We start from the raw sequence: 18,280 nt of genomic DNA, 5'->3' as shown, positions 1-18,280 counted from the left end.
ATATAACTCACGTGCAAAACAGGGCAGGGAGTAGATGACTGGGAGTTAAATTACGGTAAGAGTATTATTTACCCTCCCATATAAAAATACATATTTGTAACAAGAGAGTATACATGCAAGTATATACTTTATAAATAGAATAGTACGCAATAGTAGAAATTTTTTTATTTATAATCTACTCTCTTATATGGTACAAAATCAGTGTTATCCAACAAGCAAATTAGATTATGCCATTCACAACAACTTCTATCCTGTTGACACATCCAAATGACGAACATGGACCTCGAAATATACAGAGTGTATATTGTGCTATATCATCCAGCGATTCCACTATATCCTTGATATCATTATCAGTTGTCCAAGGATTAATGGTGTACATGCGCAGGGTCACCATCCCTCTTATATTGGCCGTGAATCGGACGCGCTTCCAACTCCCTTGAGATAAGATGATTAACCACAGCGATATCCTCCCTGGACATACAGAGTGCTGAAATCTAGAAATTCACAATTGTCATGGAGCCGCAATATTTCCCAATTCGGTAGCCCCCGTAGCTCTCCTTGCACCACCTCTGCCAGCTCGAACCCACGAGTCACCATCTTATCAACCATATCCGTTCCCATGACCTGCAATGAAACCAGGGTCGCATATGACGAGTCGGTGGGGTTAACTTAATTCCATAGTTCATGGATTGCCAGCATGTTCTCCAACATCGTGTGCATAATCCGCCGTCGTTGCAAAACTCTTACGTGAATGCTGTTTCTCCCGAAACTGAACAGCGCCGCAGTCAGGTATAAACCTTGCAACTTGTAGGTATTTCTCTGCTGAATGACGTGCTCTTACGCAGGCTCCTTGTGTAATAGAGGGTAACTGGCGTAAAGGCTAGCACCGTACAGGTTCACGATGTAGTGCGAAACAGAGAGGACAGTCTAGTCTTGTGAAATGGGAATTATTCTGAGTTCCAAGATTATGTGAGGTCGCCTTATAATCCTTATAGGATCGCACAAAAAGAAAACCTGATCGACATAGACCGGATTACTATATCAGAGGAACAGTTACAGAAGTCCATACTGGAGAACTTAGTGCAAAGTCACGAACATTCGCTCATATATTGGCTCAAGTATCACCATGATTTTGCGAAATATGGTGGATGCGCTCTCCCTAGCATAAAGGACACTTGAATATGGCCAAATTGCTTCTGGATAGAGACATGCACGTTCGGAGAAACAATCTTTTTGTGGCAGTGCTTATCCAGAATTAAGACATAATTGCCACCCTCCTCTAGAAGGGGGTACGGACTGACATACCGGATAGGAAAGATAACAGTCCATTACATGAATCAACTGTAGCCTTAATACTGAGATACCCAGGGGAGAACAAAGTCGATCCCTTGCCGAAGAAGTCTCATGGACCAGGGGATAATGCTGAACGCGGAGTATTTAATCTTTTCCTCCAGCTCAGACCTGCTATTAGAGGAATCAGGAACAGGGCAAGAACAGCTGGAGGCGAATGTCTATTTGTTGTGGATTAAGCAAGCCTGGTACCAAGACTATTGCTGATTGAGACTCGTAAAGTGGTGTCAAGTGTGGCTGTTTTTTGTTACTGGCTAACAGTGTCATCGTTAAGTGGAGTGCTATTTAACATTGTTTAATATAACGGATTATATGAATATGAATATACTGCAGATATAAAGGGAAACACTAATATAGCTAAGCAAAGTTAGGGTATAGAGCTAATGCCCTATGCAGAGATAGAGACTATCCATAACCAGAGCAAGAGTAACAATAACAGAAAGAGTCTAAGAAAGTGGAGAGAGAGGAATCGAAAAAGAAAGAGAAAGAGAAAGAAAGGTCATCCCGCCCAGGTATATTGATTCGTTCCCCATTCTCCCATCTCTCCCCAGTTCACCACCACCACACGCCCTCCTCTCTCACGCCCCTCCTGCTCCAACCGCCGCAGCGTCTCCGTCTCTTCCTGTGTCAGCACATTCCCTGAGCGCCGTCGCTCCCACGCCGCCTGCGTTACCACGGGCGCCACATCCTTAGCCACTGCCGCCTCACTCTGTCCCGTCACGTACGCCTTGCTATTTCCTCCTGGCGTGATATCCCGCGAAAATCGCCATTCCGACTGCACCACTTCGTATCGGTGCTCCAACAGCCAGATCACCGGCCAGGTGACCACCCACAGCTGCAGTAGGATACACCCGTAGTAGATCCAGTTGTTGTTGCGCGCGCGATTGATCCAGTGCGGCGAGTACACTGTGAACGACCGGTTACTGATCGATGTCGAGATATCGACGGTGCCGCTGTAGTTGAGCGCGCGGAGATGCGACTTGAGTGCGGAGCGAATAATAGTTGAGTCGAGTCCGGTGACGGTTCGCTTGAAGGTAAAACTATCATTCAGTTAGTTAACTTCTCCACTTGACAGAATAGGAGAAGAAGAAGGGAACATACGACTTGACCTGTCCAGGATCCTCACAAAACCGCTCACACCACCCGATCAACCCCGGTTCAGCTCCCGGAGAGGAGGAGGGTTCCAAATCTCCTTCCGACCGACCAACTAATCCCATATGTTCCTCTCCATCCTCCGGACTGGGTAACCGGATCCGTTGTTGCCGGCTACAGCAGCAATGGCCCCTCCATCGCGTGGAGGGGAACCGGCCCCCACGGTATTTTTTCTCTCCGTCGGAGTCGCGCGCCACGTGCAGCTCATGCCACGTGTCGTCATCGTGATTATTGCCCACCACGTACCGGGTTAAATCGATCTTGAAGTCGAAGTCGGTGACGTTGCGACGACGGTGTTTCCGGCCGTGGTTTTCAGAACGCGAGATGGTGTGTGTGCCGCGGACGCTCAGGAGCGGACATGGCGGGATGTCGGCTTGGCGGGTGATGAGGGCGTGGAGGGCGGATGCGTCTTGGCTAAGCTCCGGGGACAGAGTCACCTGGTTGCTGTTGCGGGCTTCAGGGCTGATGCTGTGGTAGGGACTGTTTCCCGGGATAGGGACAGGGGCAGGAGCAGTGGTGGGGAAGGCAGATGACGAGGATGGAGCCGTGACGGCTTGCTCGTAGGGAGGTGGCAGGTCGGGGGAGTCCTGGTTATCTTGGGGTTTGCCCATGTTTGTTTATTTGCAGTAGAAAAGCTTATACTGAGATACAATATGAACAGAGTGTTGAAGAGGAGAGAAGCAAGAGTTTTAGGGTTTTCGTTGCCTGGTCTTATGTCACCTGACATCAGACAAATAACAGAGTAGTTGTACAGCCTACGGAGTACGTAGTTACCAGTTACGACTAACGTATTCCTGCGTGCTAAAAGTCCCTAAAACTCCTCTCCCTCGTCAAATTAATTCAATCCTTCCTGCGATCGTCCAGCGCTAACCCGATTCGATTTCCGCCCCAGTTCCTTCACGTGATCTCTCACCAGACACTGAAAATCGTCGGATCCATAGTAGATAGTGTGGCCATCGTTGGGCGACGGTCCTGAGCTCAACTGGTCGCCATACTGCCAGTACAGGTCCGCCGATACCCCCGCCGTGTTCAGCGCTGTTTGCTGCCATGGCTTCTCGATGCCACAGTGGTTCGAAGTGGTGCCGTATTCCTCAAACAGACACGGCTTTCCGGCCGCCTTGCAGGCCGCACCGTGTGAGGACACCCAACCGTTGCCCCATTCGTTCGAGGTACCCCCTTCGCTCTCGCGTTAGCGTGGCTCTATTTCGACCACGGGAATGGGAAACCTCACAGCTATCCGGGTAGAGATGGAATGTGCCAAAGTCAATGGTCGGGATGGCCAGATTCTTCTCGAAGTCGGATCCCTCCGAGTACTGGTAGGGGTACCTACCGTCCGACTGAATGTTGAGACCGAATCCCTCTGTTCATGTTAGTTTCAGGCGTCGATGAGAAAATAGGATTGATATCCAATAGACCACGCACCATCGCCGATGCACACCATATGCTGCGCATCCAAAGATTTGATGTATTTGCTGGTACTCTCGATCCAGTCATAAAGCACGGTGGTATTGCACCCCTTGCATCGTGGCTCGTTGGCCACCTCCCACGCAAAAACCGCAGCCGAGTCGCTATAGCGCGACACGACGGCCTTGATGTATGCGCGATACGCCTGCTGCATCTTCTCGCTGGTGTAGAAATCGGAGCTGTCGGAGCCTCCGTACGCCTTGACGTAGGCGTTCATACCGCCGTAATCACTCCAGTAGTTGACAAAGTTGATGATCAGCTTGATATCGTGCTTCTCGGCCGACGATACGACGTAGTCCAGACGCTCCAGGCCGTCCGCTCCTGTGTTGATGGTCGATTTGCCATCCGCGTGCAGCTGGTACCAGACCGTGCCCTTCTGGGGCTTTTCGTTGACGTCGTTGAACCCCCAGACGCGCAGGATTTTGAGGCCTGCCTCTTTCACGTGTGTGAATACCAGGTCCACGTCATCGTTGTTGGCCAGGAACCCAATCCAGTAGGCGTTGGAACCGGCGAAGTAGCCCGTCTTACCGCTAATGACGAACTGTAGACCCGAGGTGGTCGCGAAAGAACCGGGGGTGGCGGAAGGAATGGGAGTGGATGACATGGTGCATGACGGTGATTGAAGAGCAACGGCCAATTGAACCGACACTAGGCCGGTCATGGTCACCAAGAAGCGAGCGAATTTCATGTTGACTGATGTCACAAGGTTGTGGTTGAATGACCCATGGGTTTGGGAGCGTGTTATATAGGAGTCAACAGTAGATCTATGATGCCATTTGCCTTGCTTGATACGAGCATCTCGGATGAATCTCCGTTATACATCGAGACAGTCCGGTTGGGTCTTCTTGGACACGGAGAGTCGAAGAAGAAGTGTCTGTCATGTCCGGATCCAGAACAGAGATAGATCAACCGGTCATCAATCTGACTCTGCAGCGTTCTCCGTGCCGAATTAGGAATGGTGGATAATCTCATGATAACAGACAGAATTTTGTACTGTCAATCGGCTAAACTCATTAAATTATACAGAATACTCATCAAGGATACTATTTGCCTCTCGACTGACGGTCTACCCAATTGCCTACAAATGAGCAGGTAACCTCCCCGCCTTCTTCCCCATATACGTCGCAATCACATCCATCAACGCCGGCGATAACGCATCATACGTCTCCAATCCCATCGCTTTGAACTTCGACCTCACCTCATCCATCCCCGTCGGTTCAAACCCCTGCTCAATAATTGACGACACGAACCCCGCAAACTGTGGCTCTTGCCAACCTGACACATCCGACAATTCCACGTGGACGAAATCTAGCCCTTTGAACGGATGCTCCGTTTCGATGCGTCCGAACATATGCACCCCACATTGTCTGCACGCATTCCGCTGGATCACGGCCTCCTTATCGACGATCGAGAGCTTGTTCCCGTTGGCTGTCACTCGGAGTGCGTCTCGCGGAACCACCCCAACCACGGAGAATAGTGCCCCAGCGGGCTTCCAGCATTTCGAACATCCGCAGGCGTGATTATGTGCGACGTTGCTGTCCAGTGTGATAGCTACTCTGTCCTTCAGGCATTTGCAGTACAGATTGCCGCCGCGGAAGGTGGGGGTGCCTTTGGTGATGCCGTTGTCGATGAGAGGGTGGAGGGAGGGTGTCATGTTGATTGTAGCCGTAGATGTAAAACAATTGTGTATGTTGTTTTGGATATGGATTTATCTAGTGGGGTTTATATGACTTTCAGTATTGAAATCTCAACTCCTCATCGATCCCCTCATGCGGGGAAACGCGTTTCGGGATAGTTTTTCCCGACTAGTATACGAGTTCCAGTCGGAATAGAGTCACAAACGAAGTTTTCACCGGTCCTATTTACCCGACTTGTTCTGATGATGCTCTAGGTTATGTTTAGACAGATCCTCTCGACCTCATCGTATTGCAATGGTTATGATACGAATACAATGTATTATTTCTATTTCAGTCCTAATGTAGATACGACAAAAACGATGTTATACCCCTGTATCCACAACGCAACGCACACAATCCCCTCGTTTCATCTGATCAAAAGCAGCGTTAATATTGCTCAGACTTTCACGGTGCGTTATAAACTCGTCCACTTTCAGATCTCCACGCAGATAATCCGCTACAAGCCCAGGGAGCTGCGTTCGGCCTTTGACGCCCCCAAACGCACAGCCTCTCCACACACGACCGGTAACTAGTTGAAAGGCTGTTTCAATCAGCGCAGATTCAACAGCAACAATCAGCAGATAAGGTACGCGTATACTCACGTTTCGTTGTGATTTCTTGACCTGCTGCAGCAACCCCAATGACAATACTCTCTCCCCAGCCCTTATGACACGCTTCGAGCGCCGCCCGCATGACAGTCACATTCCCAGTACAATCAAAGGCATAGTCACAGCCCCCGTCAGTCATATCAATAAGTTTCTCGACAATATTCTTTCGCCCCAGCTTGGTCGGATTTACAAAATGAGTCGCGCCGAATTTATAAGCCCATGATGCTTTCTCATCATTCAGATCCACGGCAATAATCATCCCTGCTTTTTTCTTCACAGCTCCCTGGATAACTGAAAGACCAACACATCCAGCGCCGAAGACCGCAATGTTTGCTCCCTCTTCAATCTTCGCAGTGACGGTGGCAGCTCCATACCCTGTTGTAATTCCACAGCCGAGAAGACATGCCCGATCTGTGGGACATTGCGGGGTAATCGCTACGACTGAAATATCAGCAACGACAGTATATTGTGAGAAAGTAGAAGTGCCCATAAAATGTAGAAGATTCTTCCCACAAGCTCGAAACCGTGAAGTTCCATCGGGCATTACGCCACGGCCTTGTGTGGCGCGTATCTTTCCACAGAGATTAGTCTTGCCTGATCTGCAGAATTTGCATTCCTTGCATTCGGGGGTGCTGGTCTCTGTTATTTCAGATTGTTCCAGCAATCAAGGATCACATCATATAACTTACTATAGCGCGATGACATGATCGCCTACTTTCACATTAGTCACGTCTGGCCCTATGGACTCGACGATACCCGCCCCCTCATGGCCAAGAATAACAGGGAATGCGCCTTCGGGATCTTTCCCGGATAATGTGTATGCGTCTTGTATTGTCGTTATGTTACAATGTTATTTTCGGCGGGCATGAGAGCAGATCATACCAGTATGGCAAACTCCCGTGTGAAGTATTTTGATACGAACTTCGTGGGCTTTTGGTGGTGCGACTTCAACATCCTCGATCGAGAGAGATTCACCAGCTGCCCAGGCGACTGCGGCCTGGTTATGGTATTAGTACTTAGTCTGAAGATTCGACTGCCGTTATTACCTTGCAGGTGATAGTCTAGGTAGTTATTTATTAAATATATTTCCAAACAGTATGATAAATATGTGGGGGGAAGAAACGTACCTTGCCGACCGTGTCTGTCATTACTACACTTCAAGTAATGATTGATTGTGAATCGGATGGAAAAGAAGGAGAGGAAACCCATATTTCACGATGCAGGCCGAGTATGAGAACTTATAGTTTACCTCAAAGTACCCACCGTGCGTGAGGGGATCCAAGAAATTGCTGTGGACCCGATGAGGGGTGAGGGGATCTTAGGCCCACAGTTTAGAATACATGTCTCATCATAGGGGAGATAATGACATGTATGTTGTATTTTTTGCAACCAAACTAGGGAAAGGATGCATGATGATGGTAAAAATATTGGGATAGCGTCTGATCAGGTCTGAATATTGTTCAAATAAGATACTATTAGACCATATCCTGTCCAAGCATTGGCCATAAAATTGCTATGCAGATCATGAGGTTCGTGAATCAGCGTCAGGATGGGCAATACCAAGGCTTTCAGCCAAGAGAATAAGGAGGCATGTTGATGATTGTTATGATAAAGACATATGTGGGAGAGTTGGGTGGTTTAAGCCAGCTTCTTATGCTTTTTTATTTCCTTCGATCGAGCTATGTTGAGGTCACGTGAATTGTATAAAAACCCTACTGAGATAGGATACTGTTCGATTTTCTGGGGGGTCTTAATTGATTGTATTCAGAAGGATGTTTTGCCCAGCCCCTCTATGAGAGATGTTGGGTATTGTTCGATTATTGGGGGGGTCTGAAGTGATTGTATTCAGAAGGATTTTCAGCCCAACCCCTCTATGAGGAGTATTGGGTATATATATTCACATGATGCTCCGATCTGGAATAGTTTATTCTGACAGATACATAAAAGTTTGGATGAAAGATGAGGGAGCTGTCATGTGCTTAACTCAGAATATTAGTTGGGCTAGGAAGGATGCCCTCGTTACTACTATGTCAAATAATATGGCCGTTGGTGGACCAGAATCATGTGACTGGATCGGGGTAAAACCCCCCGTGGAGCACACAACAAAATAATCAATCAAGAATAACCAAGAAGAATAATCAAGAAGAGCCCAACCAGCTCAATTCATTCAAATAAGATCTTTTTACCAATCGTACTCTATTTCCTCTTCGGGACTAGCCGTATATCTAACAGTTAGTTAGTTGATGCAACCACATCGGCAGTGCACCCTCGGCGCACTGTGCCAACACAAACCGCCGGCAAACAACGATATCTAGTCTTAAACTGGAGTTGCAGCATCTTACCTCTACATATAATCAAGCCTCTTGCATTCTACAGGAATATCGTGAGCTTATGTAATTCGCGCTCTACAAAAACCTTGGCACTGGTGAGTAGGCTGACCGTTGGGAGGGATTCGGGATCCCGAAAGGGTTCAAGTCCCGTCCCATATTCCCTTCCCATGCCACGCTATTTGGGAAGGGATTCCCATTATATGGGATTCGGGAAGGGATATTCCCATTCCCTCTTATCTTAAAATCACGTCCCGTTTCCCGTCCCATTCCCGAATGGGATATTCCCTAAAATCCCTAATTCCCATAAATATCCTGAAATTGGTCCCGTTCCCGTCCCGGTCCCATTCGGGAGGGAAATCCCAAGGGAAAATCCCCTCCCAACGGCCAGCCTACTGATGAGTGCAGTGCTGAAACAAGATACAAGCCCTGTTAAGTATTTTTTGACCACCAAGTCCCTCACGCTATCTGGTTTGAGGATACTCTTGTCCATTATGGTGTTTCTACTGTTGTGTTTGATCTGTACATCCTCACCCTGGATATTGAACTAGCAGCCAATTTTCTTGCGAAGGCTGGGTAGAAGTTTAATATGCAAAAACCACATCGCATTGGGAATACGGTGGTGGACTTGGTGAACTTCCCTCAACAGCGACCGATATCTCCTGATGGCCAGACGAGAACTGTCCTCCTTCCTGCTACAGACTGGAAGTTTCCTCTAACCACCGACACGCTACTAGAATATGCGCCTCTGGACAATGAATTATTACACAAGATGCTATTTCCACCACTGGCTGGCTTGTTGGATGCACTGATTAAGAGCTGGCTGGGTTGTCCTAGCAATAATGCAATGTTATTGATTGTCTTGGCTTGCCAAATCTCCTACCTCTATGCCCATGTTCCAGCTTGAAGGAGAAGTTGTTGCTGAACAGATGAAGTATGAACATCGCCAGTTTCTTCGATGTATTGGCAGGAATAGAGACTAGTACACTACCATTTCGAAGACACCGGCGGGCTATTCGTGATGCGCTATTACGTGCCCAGTATAAGTTGCGGGAATGCTCCACTTCCCGTGATAACAAAGACCTCTTTTCTTTTCTGGGAGGGACTAAGCCAGTTGAAGACAAGCAGCAGAATAGGGGTGCTCTTAAGTCAACAGAAACCAAATGCTAAAAGAATGCCTTGCGAGGTGTTATGTAGTGTTAACTGTTTCGAGCGCGAGAAGTAACGCATGACACGTGGATTTTAATGATATAACTAGTGTTCTCAGCCTCTATTATACTTAATATCACTATTATTGATTAGTTGTCTTCGTCTAGTTAGTTAATAAAAATGGCTGGCGATCTTCCAGTAGCGTGATGCTAGCGATATCACTTGTTGGTACAGCAAGGCCAGCTTCAAGAATATGTCTTCTAAGGGTATATTTAAGGAAGGAATTCTGGCTCGGCCCAGCCAGCTCTATATATAATATCTAATAGTCTAGTGGCACTGGGTTCGATTTCTAGTAGTGTCTCGTACTATGTGATAAAGGAGTTTGTGGAACCCTTTGCATCTTACTATTATCTACTGGACAATCAACGTCCGCACTACCGCCCATGGTACCAAGATTGAGCTCTGGGGCTCTGATGGAAGAGCTGACGTCGCTAATATTATTAATTATAGATTATCATTACGCTATTATCTCGAAGAGGTCACGGCTCATCGGCGGAGGGTTCTTGGCAGCGCCCCAACCACGGACGGGAGAGATATGAAAAAGAAATATAAAGACGGGGAAATAGAAGAACATGAAGAGGAAAACAACAAAAAGGAAAACATACTAGAAAAGAGAGAACATGGTAACGACAAGGAAAGCGCATCTCTTGGTTTCTGCGTTGCTTAAGCCGCAAATAGCAAGCGATGGGGAAAGATCCATTCGACACTTCTAGCCCATAGCGCACTTCGGCCTGTCACGGCTACCGATCGCAATTCATGTGGGGCCACCATTTCTGGCGCTGGTGAAGCGGAAGGTATAAGCGTGTTGGGAGAATCGGAGCTATGCATCCTATCTAGAGAGTGGGAAGAGAATGAGTGTGCCGGCGCGGTTATCGCCTGCTCCATGTGGATAAGGCGGCTTTGGGGCAAGACAAAGGTGGATGGGTCAATCTCCAGGGGATCCACATCCTCCCACTGCGCCAAACACGTTGGCTGCCCTGCTGGCAGGCGTTGCGCATTGAGCCTTGTGCTGTAGACAACCCCCGTGGAATACACTTTCCGGCGCCCGGCTGAGCCCGACCCGGACATTTGGGAATCGGGATCGTCGGACCCCTCCGGTTGCCATCTGCTGCTCAGAGGTGAGTATGAAGCCAGACAGTGGAAATAGTCATGGGAGCTCTCGCAGAGGGCCCTGTACGATACGCCGACTGGTTGATTCACGGGCGCCATGGAGAGTTGGGCCAAGATTTTTCGTGCCCCCTCGTACGCCACTGCATACCCGGTCGTGCAGAGGGAAGACGAAGCGCGACTGCAGCGTTCCCTCGCTGTCCACAAAGGCGGGGCGTTTGAAATCGGGCCGCTGTGAGATAGGGGGCACCGTCTGGTCGTTGGGAATGGCGTACACCGGTCGTCGTCCCCCGTCGCGCGCGGTGATGCCGCAGGATCCCACCCAGAACAGGTCCCAGGCCGGGCCACGGAGTGGAATCACGAACCGTGGGCAGTCGAAGCCCGTACAAAGCCCGCGGTGCAGTAGCGGCGGTGGGGCTATCTTTGCCCTGCGCTAGCGCGGTGCCCGGTGTGTTCGTGACATTTAACAGGGCTATGGGAGAGATAATCCCACCTATCCCAGACTACTCCGGTGGATTCCAAGGCTTGCCTGTTCAGGTTATTCGGGGCTTAACAGCATTCCGCCCATGCCCTACCCATCGCTCGTCGTTTGGCTGGCGAGGCCTAAGGGCCGTGTCTGATCCGCCGGCAGCGGCCTAATAATAGACGGACGACAGGGCGGCGTCGCGGCATTGGGCCCCGCATATAGAGGCGGATGCTCCGATTCACATCAACAAGAGGCCGCTGCACGACGCCGAAACGCCCACGCGATCTCTTTCCCAGACTCGACGGCCCTACGGCCCTGCAGGTGCCAAATGAGGGCGCTGGCGATATACCCAGGAAGCGTCGATCTGGGACATGCCTCCCACTACAGTTGTCGGTGTGTCGGGCAGTGCGGGATCCAGGGGGGCTTTTCCGGCCTCGATCCTCCCGGATGTACCCCTGCATGACCACCCTGTATTTCGATCAAATTTCTCTCCCCTGTGGACACAGTCCGGGCTTTGCTGGCCTCAACGGAGCATGGGAGATATGGCCTGATCGGGACGTGGAGGCCACTGTGACAGCTGGTGCTAGACCCTACAGAGTAGGATCCAGTGGGCCCCGCCGGGGGCAGATGTGTTACGGAAACACTATAATCCGCCAGACTTGGCGGTGCGGAAATATCTAACGATCCATTCTACCCCTCAATCCTTTAGTGGAACACCTCAATGAGAACATAGGGAACCGCTTAGTAGACTCAGTTGGTTGAGATACTGCGATTCCTGGTGTTTCCACTGAATGACATCTACTTCCTAGTTAGGCTAGTTGGCCTGTAGCTGATAGAATAGCTCCCTGCGCATCACTTCCCCTGAATTCCACAACAAGGTGCACTGCGCCACATCGGGATAGCCCAGACTTCAGGGACAGCCAAATCAGCGGTCTTCCAGAAGTCCCGCCAGCAGGATTAATCAGGATCGCTGCCGGATGACGGACGGCGGCAAAGGGGTGCGATCACGTGTTCGTTCGTCTAACCATTGCCCAAGTGCAATAATTATATGAATATTCCAGCTGCCGTCTCGAGTGGAAAGGTGGTAGTGACGACGTATGCTCGGCACGCTGACGAAGTAATAGCAAACCAAAGGAAATAAAATTCCCAGTCCGCAATTAAGAACATTCTGAGTACGCCGGCAAGGAGCCGACCTCAAGATATCCACGTTAGGCACGCGGGAATACGACACGATTGAGTAGAATCCAATGCGCAAAAATAAAGCAAGGCCTGCGGCAACATGGAATCCGCCGCGGTTTGCTGAATTCGCCAGCCGGAAAGGCCCTCGTATCGGCTGGGCTCCTCTGGTCTCACTCAATTAACATCAATATCCCATCTCCCTGCCCGTAGGCGAGCAGCCAGAGAGCAAACCGCCGTAGCAGCGGTAATTATTGAAGGCTAGCGCCTTCAGCAACTTCGGTGTCAAAGTAAACTGGCCCGCATTGCTCTTCCTTTCTATGAGCTGTGCGAGCGCGGAGGAGAACAGTGGGAAATAACAGCTTCAGCGCCAAGCCAGTTTTTGAAACCCCGTAGGCCTCCTTATATGCCTTATCCACTACCTTTTTCATATTTAACACTTCTTTGGCCCTCCTATCAGCGATAGAGCGATTTGCATCCCGTACAGTTAATATACCGCTATCTCCGAGGCGTTGAACTTCTCGCTTAGTGATACAGCACCGGCGAGGTGCCTGAACGGCTTCAAATCGCTGCAGAGTTGAATTCATGATCGCGAGCTGTTCGGACTGAACTTTTGTTGACGAAATAAGCGATCCAGGTAGCGCTCGGGACGTGGGGAGATATTTGTAGTACTATCCAGGAGTTTAGGTAGCTTCTTCTGATTCTTTTCAACTTGCTGAGCGCTCTTTGGAGACGTATTTTCAACGCTTGAAGAGAGAGGATTCGGAGGAGGCATATTCTCTCCGTACACGCGGAGATCAGGAGCGGAGACCTCTATCACTGGCGGTAGAGTACTTTGAATAGCTTCAATAATTGAAGAGCCATCAGGAGGGAAGATACCGCGTTCTTTAAAGGAGTTGCGAATAAGGCGTGGTGTGAAGGTCTTCTTGCGTACGGCCACAATATCGCGTAGAAAATTCGCTTTATCTCCCGGGACCCAGTCCACTGTATGATGAGGTTATTCGCACTACGAAAATGCGTTTTATATGCGAGAAATGGCTTTCCATCGAGCGGTTGGTCATATGAGTTGTATAAGGCCTAAAGCAAAAGAGGAGGATCTCATGGGTCTCACAGAGTTGGAAAAATTCAACCGTTTTATAAGATGTATGACCGTCGAAGATAAGCACGTGTTTTTCTCCTTTTTTTGTACGATCCTTGGTCTCCTCGTAAAGTCGTTAAAGCCATTCAACTGCGAGAATATTATTTATATAGCCTTTTTCTAACACGGCAGTATAAGAGTCCGGTAGCTCTTCATCATACCATAATTCCATAAACTTCTTGCCTTTAAAGATAAAAAGCGGCTTTATGATCTAGCCGTCTGCAGCTACGCATTCAAGCGCGGTGATATTCTCTAAATGTTCTAATTCAGCAAGATCAGGTACTCTTCCTTTCATATGAGCACTTTTTGGTTCTGCGTGGTTGGAAGCCGTATTCGTCAAAATCATATACAAGGCGAGTGGAGACCGCTTTAAGCAGTTTGCAAGCTGATTATACCAGAATTAATGCTGCCTGACATCCTCTGCATCCAAACAATTTTTCTCCTTCGTCTTTTAAATCACAGGGCCCAATTTGAGCTCAGGAGGAAGCTGTTTAGCGAAATAATAAGCCCACGATCTACTAACGTGCTTCTCAGCTTTAACACGCTGTACAGTGAGGTTTCCCCATTCTTCAAGCATTGAGATTATAACAGGAAGGTGTATATCAGGCATACAGGTAATCCAGTGTACTAAGGCGTTCTCCTGATACTAATTTAGTACTTTATTTACAGGGATTTGAGCGGTACGAGCATTTCTTTCCTACAACCCCTTCGCAAGACTCAAGCGAACCCTAAGACCTCCCCAGGGCCGCCATCGAAGGCGCCCCCTGGGGCCCCCTTCCAATATTCGACTGTCCCTACAGCTTATAGTGCTATACACTCTCACCCAGTCCCCTACTTACCGGCCGTGTAATGAGCGATATTGCATACCAGAGACCGGTTCAATGGTGACCAATACTTTCGCCGCTGGTATATAATCATTATACGATCTTTAGTTCCTTCCCGCTTGAGATTTATATTACCAGGGAGAATATGTTCTTCAGTATGATGGGTATTGTAGGTACTGTGATTCTGACTGTCTTGTATTATATGCTGCGGGTCCACAAGGTCCATTAGGGACTGGTGATGGAGGTGACGTCCTAGTCGAATATTTGGTTGTAATAATAGACGGCTCCTGCAAAAATACGGTAGATGCTTCCACCACACGAAGGGTAATTGTGCGAATTCTACTTGTGTCTCCAGTTAACTAGTGCGCCGCGCGACTGTGACTACAATATTTCCACAATCACGATTATGGACTGTTGGAGCGTAGTACTCTTAAAAATAGATTAAAGAATGGGATTATGGGAATTTTATAATAGAGTTAGAAAAACTTTTGTAATTATCAGCCCATTTTATAGGACAATTATATTTAAGAATCCCACCTCTTGGTCCTTTTGCCATTTATAGGAATCGAGATTTTCGGTCGTGGTCTGTGGAGAGTTGTAAAATGGGCATGTTATTTTCCGCTAGTGTATAATGTGAGCCAGGACATAAATACTATATATCCATCTGAAATGCTGAGGCCTTTGCTTCAGCACTATTAAGCTGACTTCGAGAATACCTATTTTGTCCCCACTGAATACGTGATAGTGCGACAATTAGCGACTGAATTTGGCACCGGGCAGGCAATTGGATCCGTTGGGTATCGTGGCTCATGTAGAGCAAGCTGCGGCCCCCAATTTCGGACCTTAGATAACCTCCGGGCACGGAACCGCATGCTGGGAAGCTTAGAGATCCGGGATTAGGTCGCAGACGACGGGAGATATAAATACTAGCCATGGGATACCTACATCTTGTTCATATTACAGCCGCTCATTTATCATTCATTCGTTTAATCAGTCCTTTTTTTGTGTTGTTCCTTCATCAGTCATTCTTTAGTTTTTATTATATTTTGAGTCCTTAGCTTAGCCGAGTTGGACCTCTCATCTTCTCCCGCAAGGAAAGATGATTCCTAAGTCTTTATATTTGCCTGCTTATTTATTCGCGGCCCTCGCCGCCGCCTTGCCCCAAGGTTCATCATCGTCTGGCCCGCAGTCGCCGGCAAGTCTCGGCATCACGAAGCAAGAAATCACAACAGGAGGAAGGAAGCCAGCAACCGTTTTTGGATCTGTCGTGAAATTTGACGACAATGTGGATATCACTAAGCCGCAACTTGTGGGAATGGCGCAGGCCGCCTATCAGGAGATGATCTCCCTGTGGAAATCGGAACTCGCAGAAAGGCCCCCAGTAATGACAGCATTGAAGGTGGGCAACGAAGTTATCCTGTCGAGTAGCATGAAGGGCGGGGCTACCTATATCTACCAGAGTCAGGAACTTATCAACGACGACAAGAAGGGGAAGGACGACAAGGTCGAGAAGGGATTTGGCGCCTTCACCAACGTTCTGAAGCAGAATGCACCGGATGTCATGGAGGCCCTGGACAAATGTCGTGAGGAGTCCCGTCGGCTCGAGGGAATCAAAAACAAAGACCAGTCGGGCAATGGTGAATCTGGTTCCTCTAGCAACCCTAACACCGGTCAGGGAGCATGGAGCACAGTGGGAGGCCAAAAAGGGAAGGGCAAAGACCAAAACGGGAGCAAGAAAGGAACACCAAAGGTGAAAAATAATAAAGATACCACGTACCAGCATCGGCGAGATGGCGTCTGCGGCGAGGTTTTGGCATCGCTGCGATATCGCATGGAACATTCCGGTCCCAACAACAGACTGGACAAGAAGGATCCGCAGCCCGTGGTTGTCGCATGGTTTGCTGGTAAAAAAGAATTTGCTAGGCAAGGGAAGATCATGGATCCCTGCGGCAATGACCTACTAAACGAGGGAGGCTGCGACTGGGGCTGTGGCGCTTTTACTGGTTCCAAGGGAATGGGCTTTAGCGCCATTACAGAGGCAGAAAATGTTAGGGCAGATCTCAACTACCCTAAGGGCCAAACAAAAAATGTACTACTCCCTGATATAAACGGCAGGCCTAGCACTGCGGACCAGGGCCAGCAGCACCAGCAGCAGGGCCAGCAGCACCAGCAGCAGGGCCAGCAGCACCAGCAGCACCAGCAGCACCAGCAGCACCAGCAGCACCAGCAGCACCAGCAGCACCAGCAGCACCAGCAGCACCAGCAGCACCAGCAGCACCAGCAGCAGGGCCAGCAGCAAGGACAGCGGGGAGGACAGGGTGGACGCAGGCCTTAGTATGATTAAGTGAGCCTTTGATATTCCTCCGTGATTGGAGACATCTTGTATACTATATTTTGTATGGGTCCCAGAATAAGTCGGTAGTGATAAATACACCCATTGCCAAATCCCCCGAATTCCTCCACTACAATATCTACAGGGTATGATAAAACGATAGTATTCCCCATGACTTTTGATTCCATGCGTATTGTAAACAAAATATATGTACTCAATGGCTGCGTTTCAAAGGCATTCGGCGGTCAGCCAAATTGGATAGATTATTCAAATACTCTCTTTATGTTAACAGTGCTGTTCATCCAGGATCGGGGAAGAGTGACAACAAAAGTAAGAGTTAACGTAATCGGACACCGAGTGTCAAGTATTTTCAGGCACACAGCCCCTCCGCCAGTATTACCACCAACCACCATGAATAAATATGAAATTAAGAGATAATAATGAAGCTAGAGCTATTTACTTGGACATTTTAACCGGTTATGGCTAATTTGGCCACAGTTACTATATTTTTGGGGCCTTCGTTGTCTCTGGGATATCTCCTCCTTCTGCTGCTCCTCAATTTGCTGTTGGGCTTCAAAGCCAGTAAGACTACCCCCGAATAAACTTTTTATATGGCTTTTTCTTCTTTGGCTTCTCCTGTTTCTCCTGCTTCTCCTGTGCTGCATAGAACTAATGTAGTTGGTATTTAACTAAAATACCTTCCTGCATATTCTTCTCCGCACCTTTAATCATCTTATCAACTGCCTGGATTATTATGGAGGGAGATATATTGCTTTTTTTTGTCCGGAGATATTAAATGCGCTTCTTCTGCTGCTCAAGCTGGTAGATATCCCCAGGTGTCTTCCCTGGGCCAAATAATTTATTACTATGAGCAGAAGATGGAGGTGTTGGTGTTTTAAACTTAATAAAGAGCTTTGAGAGTACTTTCTTTGGGTCCAAAGGGATTAGACCAGTTGCTCTAAATCCACTTTGGATATTAGATAGTGATAATGCACGTTGATGGGCTGTAGGATAGAGAGATAAAAAGTTGTTCTTATTAATTAAATAAATTCCTTTATGTATTATCTCCGCAACACTTTTTCTATATGCCATTTTTAGTGGAGAGAAGCAGCTCACATCAAGTGGTTGTAAAAGATGTGAAGAATGCAGTGGTAAATATAAAGGAATAATTTTTCTGTCTGTACAGAATTTATCAAATCCCGCAGTTGCATAACTTAAATGGCTATCAAGGATTAACATCCGGTATTAACCCTTAGGTTTTGAAGCAGTATGCTTATCAAATACTTCCTGAAGCCAACTAAAGCCTAGCTTATTTGTTGTCCATCCATTCTCACTCATACTGATCCGATATTCTTGTGGAATTATAGAATACCACTGGGATTGATGCTTCTTTCCGGCAAGAATAATCTAAGCAGGTAAGGCCCATCCAGTTGAATTAACTGCAACAATAG

General features: G+C 48.2%; 7 protein-coding genes across 7 annotated transcripts; 1 reads left to right on the top strand and 6 right to left on the bottom strand.

Annotated features, from left to right (window-relative positions):
• Nucleotides 1-1,849: 1,849 nt before the first annotated feature.
• On the bottom strand, nucleotides 1,850-3,113 carry ATNIH1004_006839 (uncharacterized protein; the record flags this gene model as incomplete). The annotated part of the gene is made up of 2 exons (XM_033571466.1): nucleotides 1,850-2,390; nucleotides 2,452-3,113. The coding sequence occupies 2 exons, from the start codon at nucleotides 3,111-3,113 to the stop codon at nucleotides 1,850-1,852; spliced, it is 1,203 nt and encodes a 400-aa protein (XP_033424781.1).
• Nucleotides 3,114-3,337: 224 nt separating this feature from the next.
• On the bottom strand, nucleotides 3,338-4,654 carry ATNIH1004_006838 (glycoside hydrolase 5 family protein; the record flags this gene model as incomplete). Its single annotated transcript, XM_033571465.1, has 3 exons — nucleotides 3,338-3,619; nucleotides 3,729-3,862; nucleotides 3,925-4,654. 3 exons carry the CDS (start codon nucleotides 4,652-4,654, stop codon nucleotides 3,338-3,340), a joined length of 1,146 nt encoding a protein of 381 aa, XP_033424780.1.
• A 390-nt stretch (nucleotides 4,655-5,044) lies between these two features.
• On the bottom strand, nucleotides 5,045-5,620 carry ATNIH1004_006837 (uncharacterized protein; the record flags this gene model as incomplete). Its single annotated transcript, XM_033571464.1, has 1 exon — nucleotides 5,045-5,620. One exon carries the CDS (start codon nucleotides 5,618-5,620, stop codon nucleotides 5,045-5,047), a length of 576 nt encoding a protein of 191 aa, XP_033424779.1.
• A 345-nt stretch (nucleotides 5,621-5,965) lies between these two features.
• FLD1_2 (S-(hydroxymethyl)glutathione dehydrogenase/class III alcohol dehydrogenase) lies at nucleotides 5,966-7,398 on the bottom strand (the record flags this gene model as incomplete). The annotated part of the gene is made up of 5 exons (XM_033571463.1): nucleotides 5,966-6,183; nucleotides 6,245-6,882; nucleotides 6,940-7,075; nucleotides 7,133-7,247; nucleotides 7,378-7,398. 5 exons carry the CDS (start codon nucleotides 7,396-7,398, stop codon nucleotides 5,966-5,968), a joined length of 1,128 nt encoding a protein of 375 aa, XP_033424778.1.
• A 3,051-nt stretch (nucleotides 7,399-10,449) lies between these two features.
• ATNIH1004_006835 (uncharacterized protein) lies at nucleotides 10,450-10,854 on the bottom strand (the record flags this gene model as incomplete). Its single annotated transcript, XM_033571462.1, has 1 exon — nucleotides 10,450-10,854. One exon carries the CDS (start codon nucleotides 10,852-10,854, stop codon nucleotides 10,450-10,452), a length of 405 nt encoding a protein of 134 aa, XP_033424777.1.
• A 79-nt stretch (nucleotides 10,855-10,933) lies between these two features.
• On the bottom strand, nucleotides 10,934-11,820 carry ATNIH1004_006834 (uncharacterized protein; the record flags this gene model as incomplete). The annotated part of the gene is made up of 2 exons (XM_033571461.1): nucleotides 10,934-11,326; nucleotides 11,545-11,820. 2 exons carry the CDS (start codon nucleotides 11,818-11,820, stop codon nucleotides 10,934-10,936), a joined length of 669 nt encoding a protein of 222 aa, XP_033424776.1.
• A 3,776-nt stretch (nucleotides 11,821-15,596) lies between these two features.
• Nucleotides 15,597-16,832, top strand: ATNIH1004_006833 (uncharacterized protein; the record flags this gene model as incomplete). Its single annotated transcript, XM_033571460.1, has 1 exon — nucleotides 15,597-16,832. One exon carries the CDS (start codon nucleotides 15,597-15,599, stop codon nucleotides 16,830-16,832), a length of 1,236 nt encoding a protein of 411 aa, XP_033424775.1.
• Nucleotides 16,833-18,280: the final 1,448 nt, after the last annotated feature.

The sequence above is a fragment of the Aspergillus tanneri genome, assembly GCF_003426965.1.
Source record: "Aspergillus tanneri strain NIH1004 chromosome Unknown AapTan_7_pilon_pilon_pilon, whole genome shotgun sequence".
Classification (NCBI taxonomy): Eukaryota; Fungi; Ascomycota; class Eurotiomycetes; order Eurotiales; family Aspergillaceae; genus Aspergillus; species Aspergillus tanneri.
Note: the sequence above shows the minus strand (reverse complement) of the source record. Positions and strands in the feature narration are given on the sequence as shown.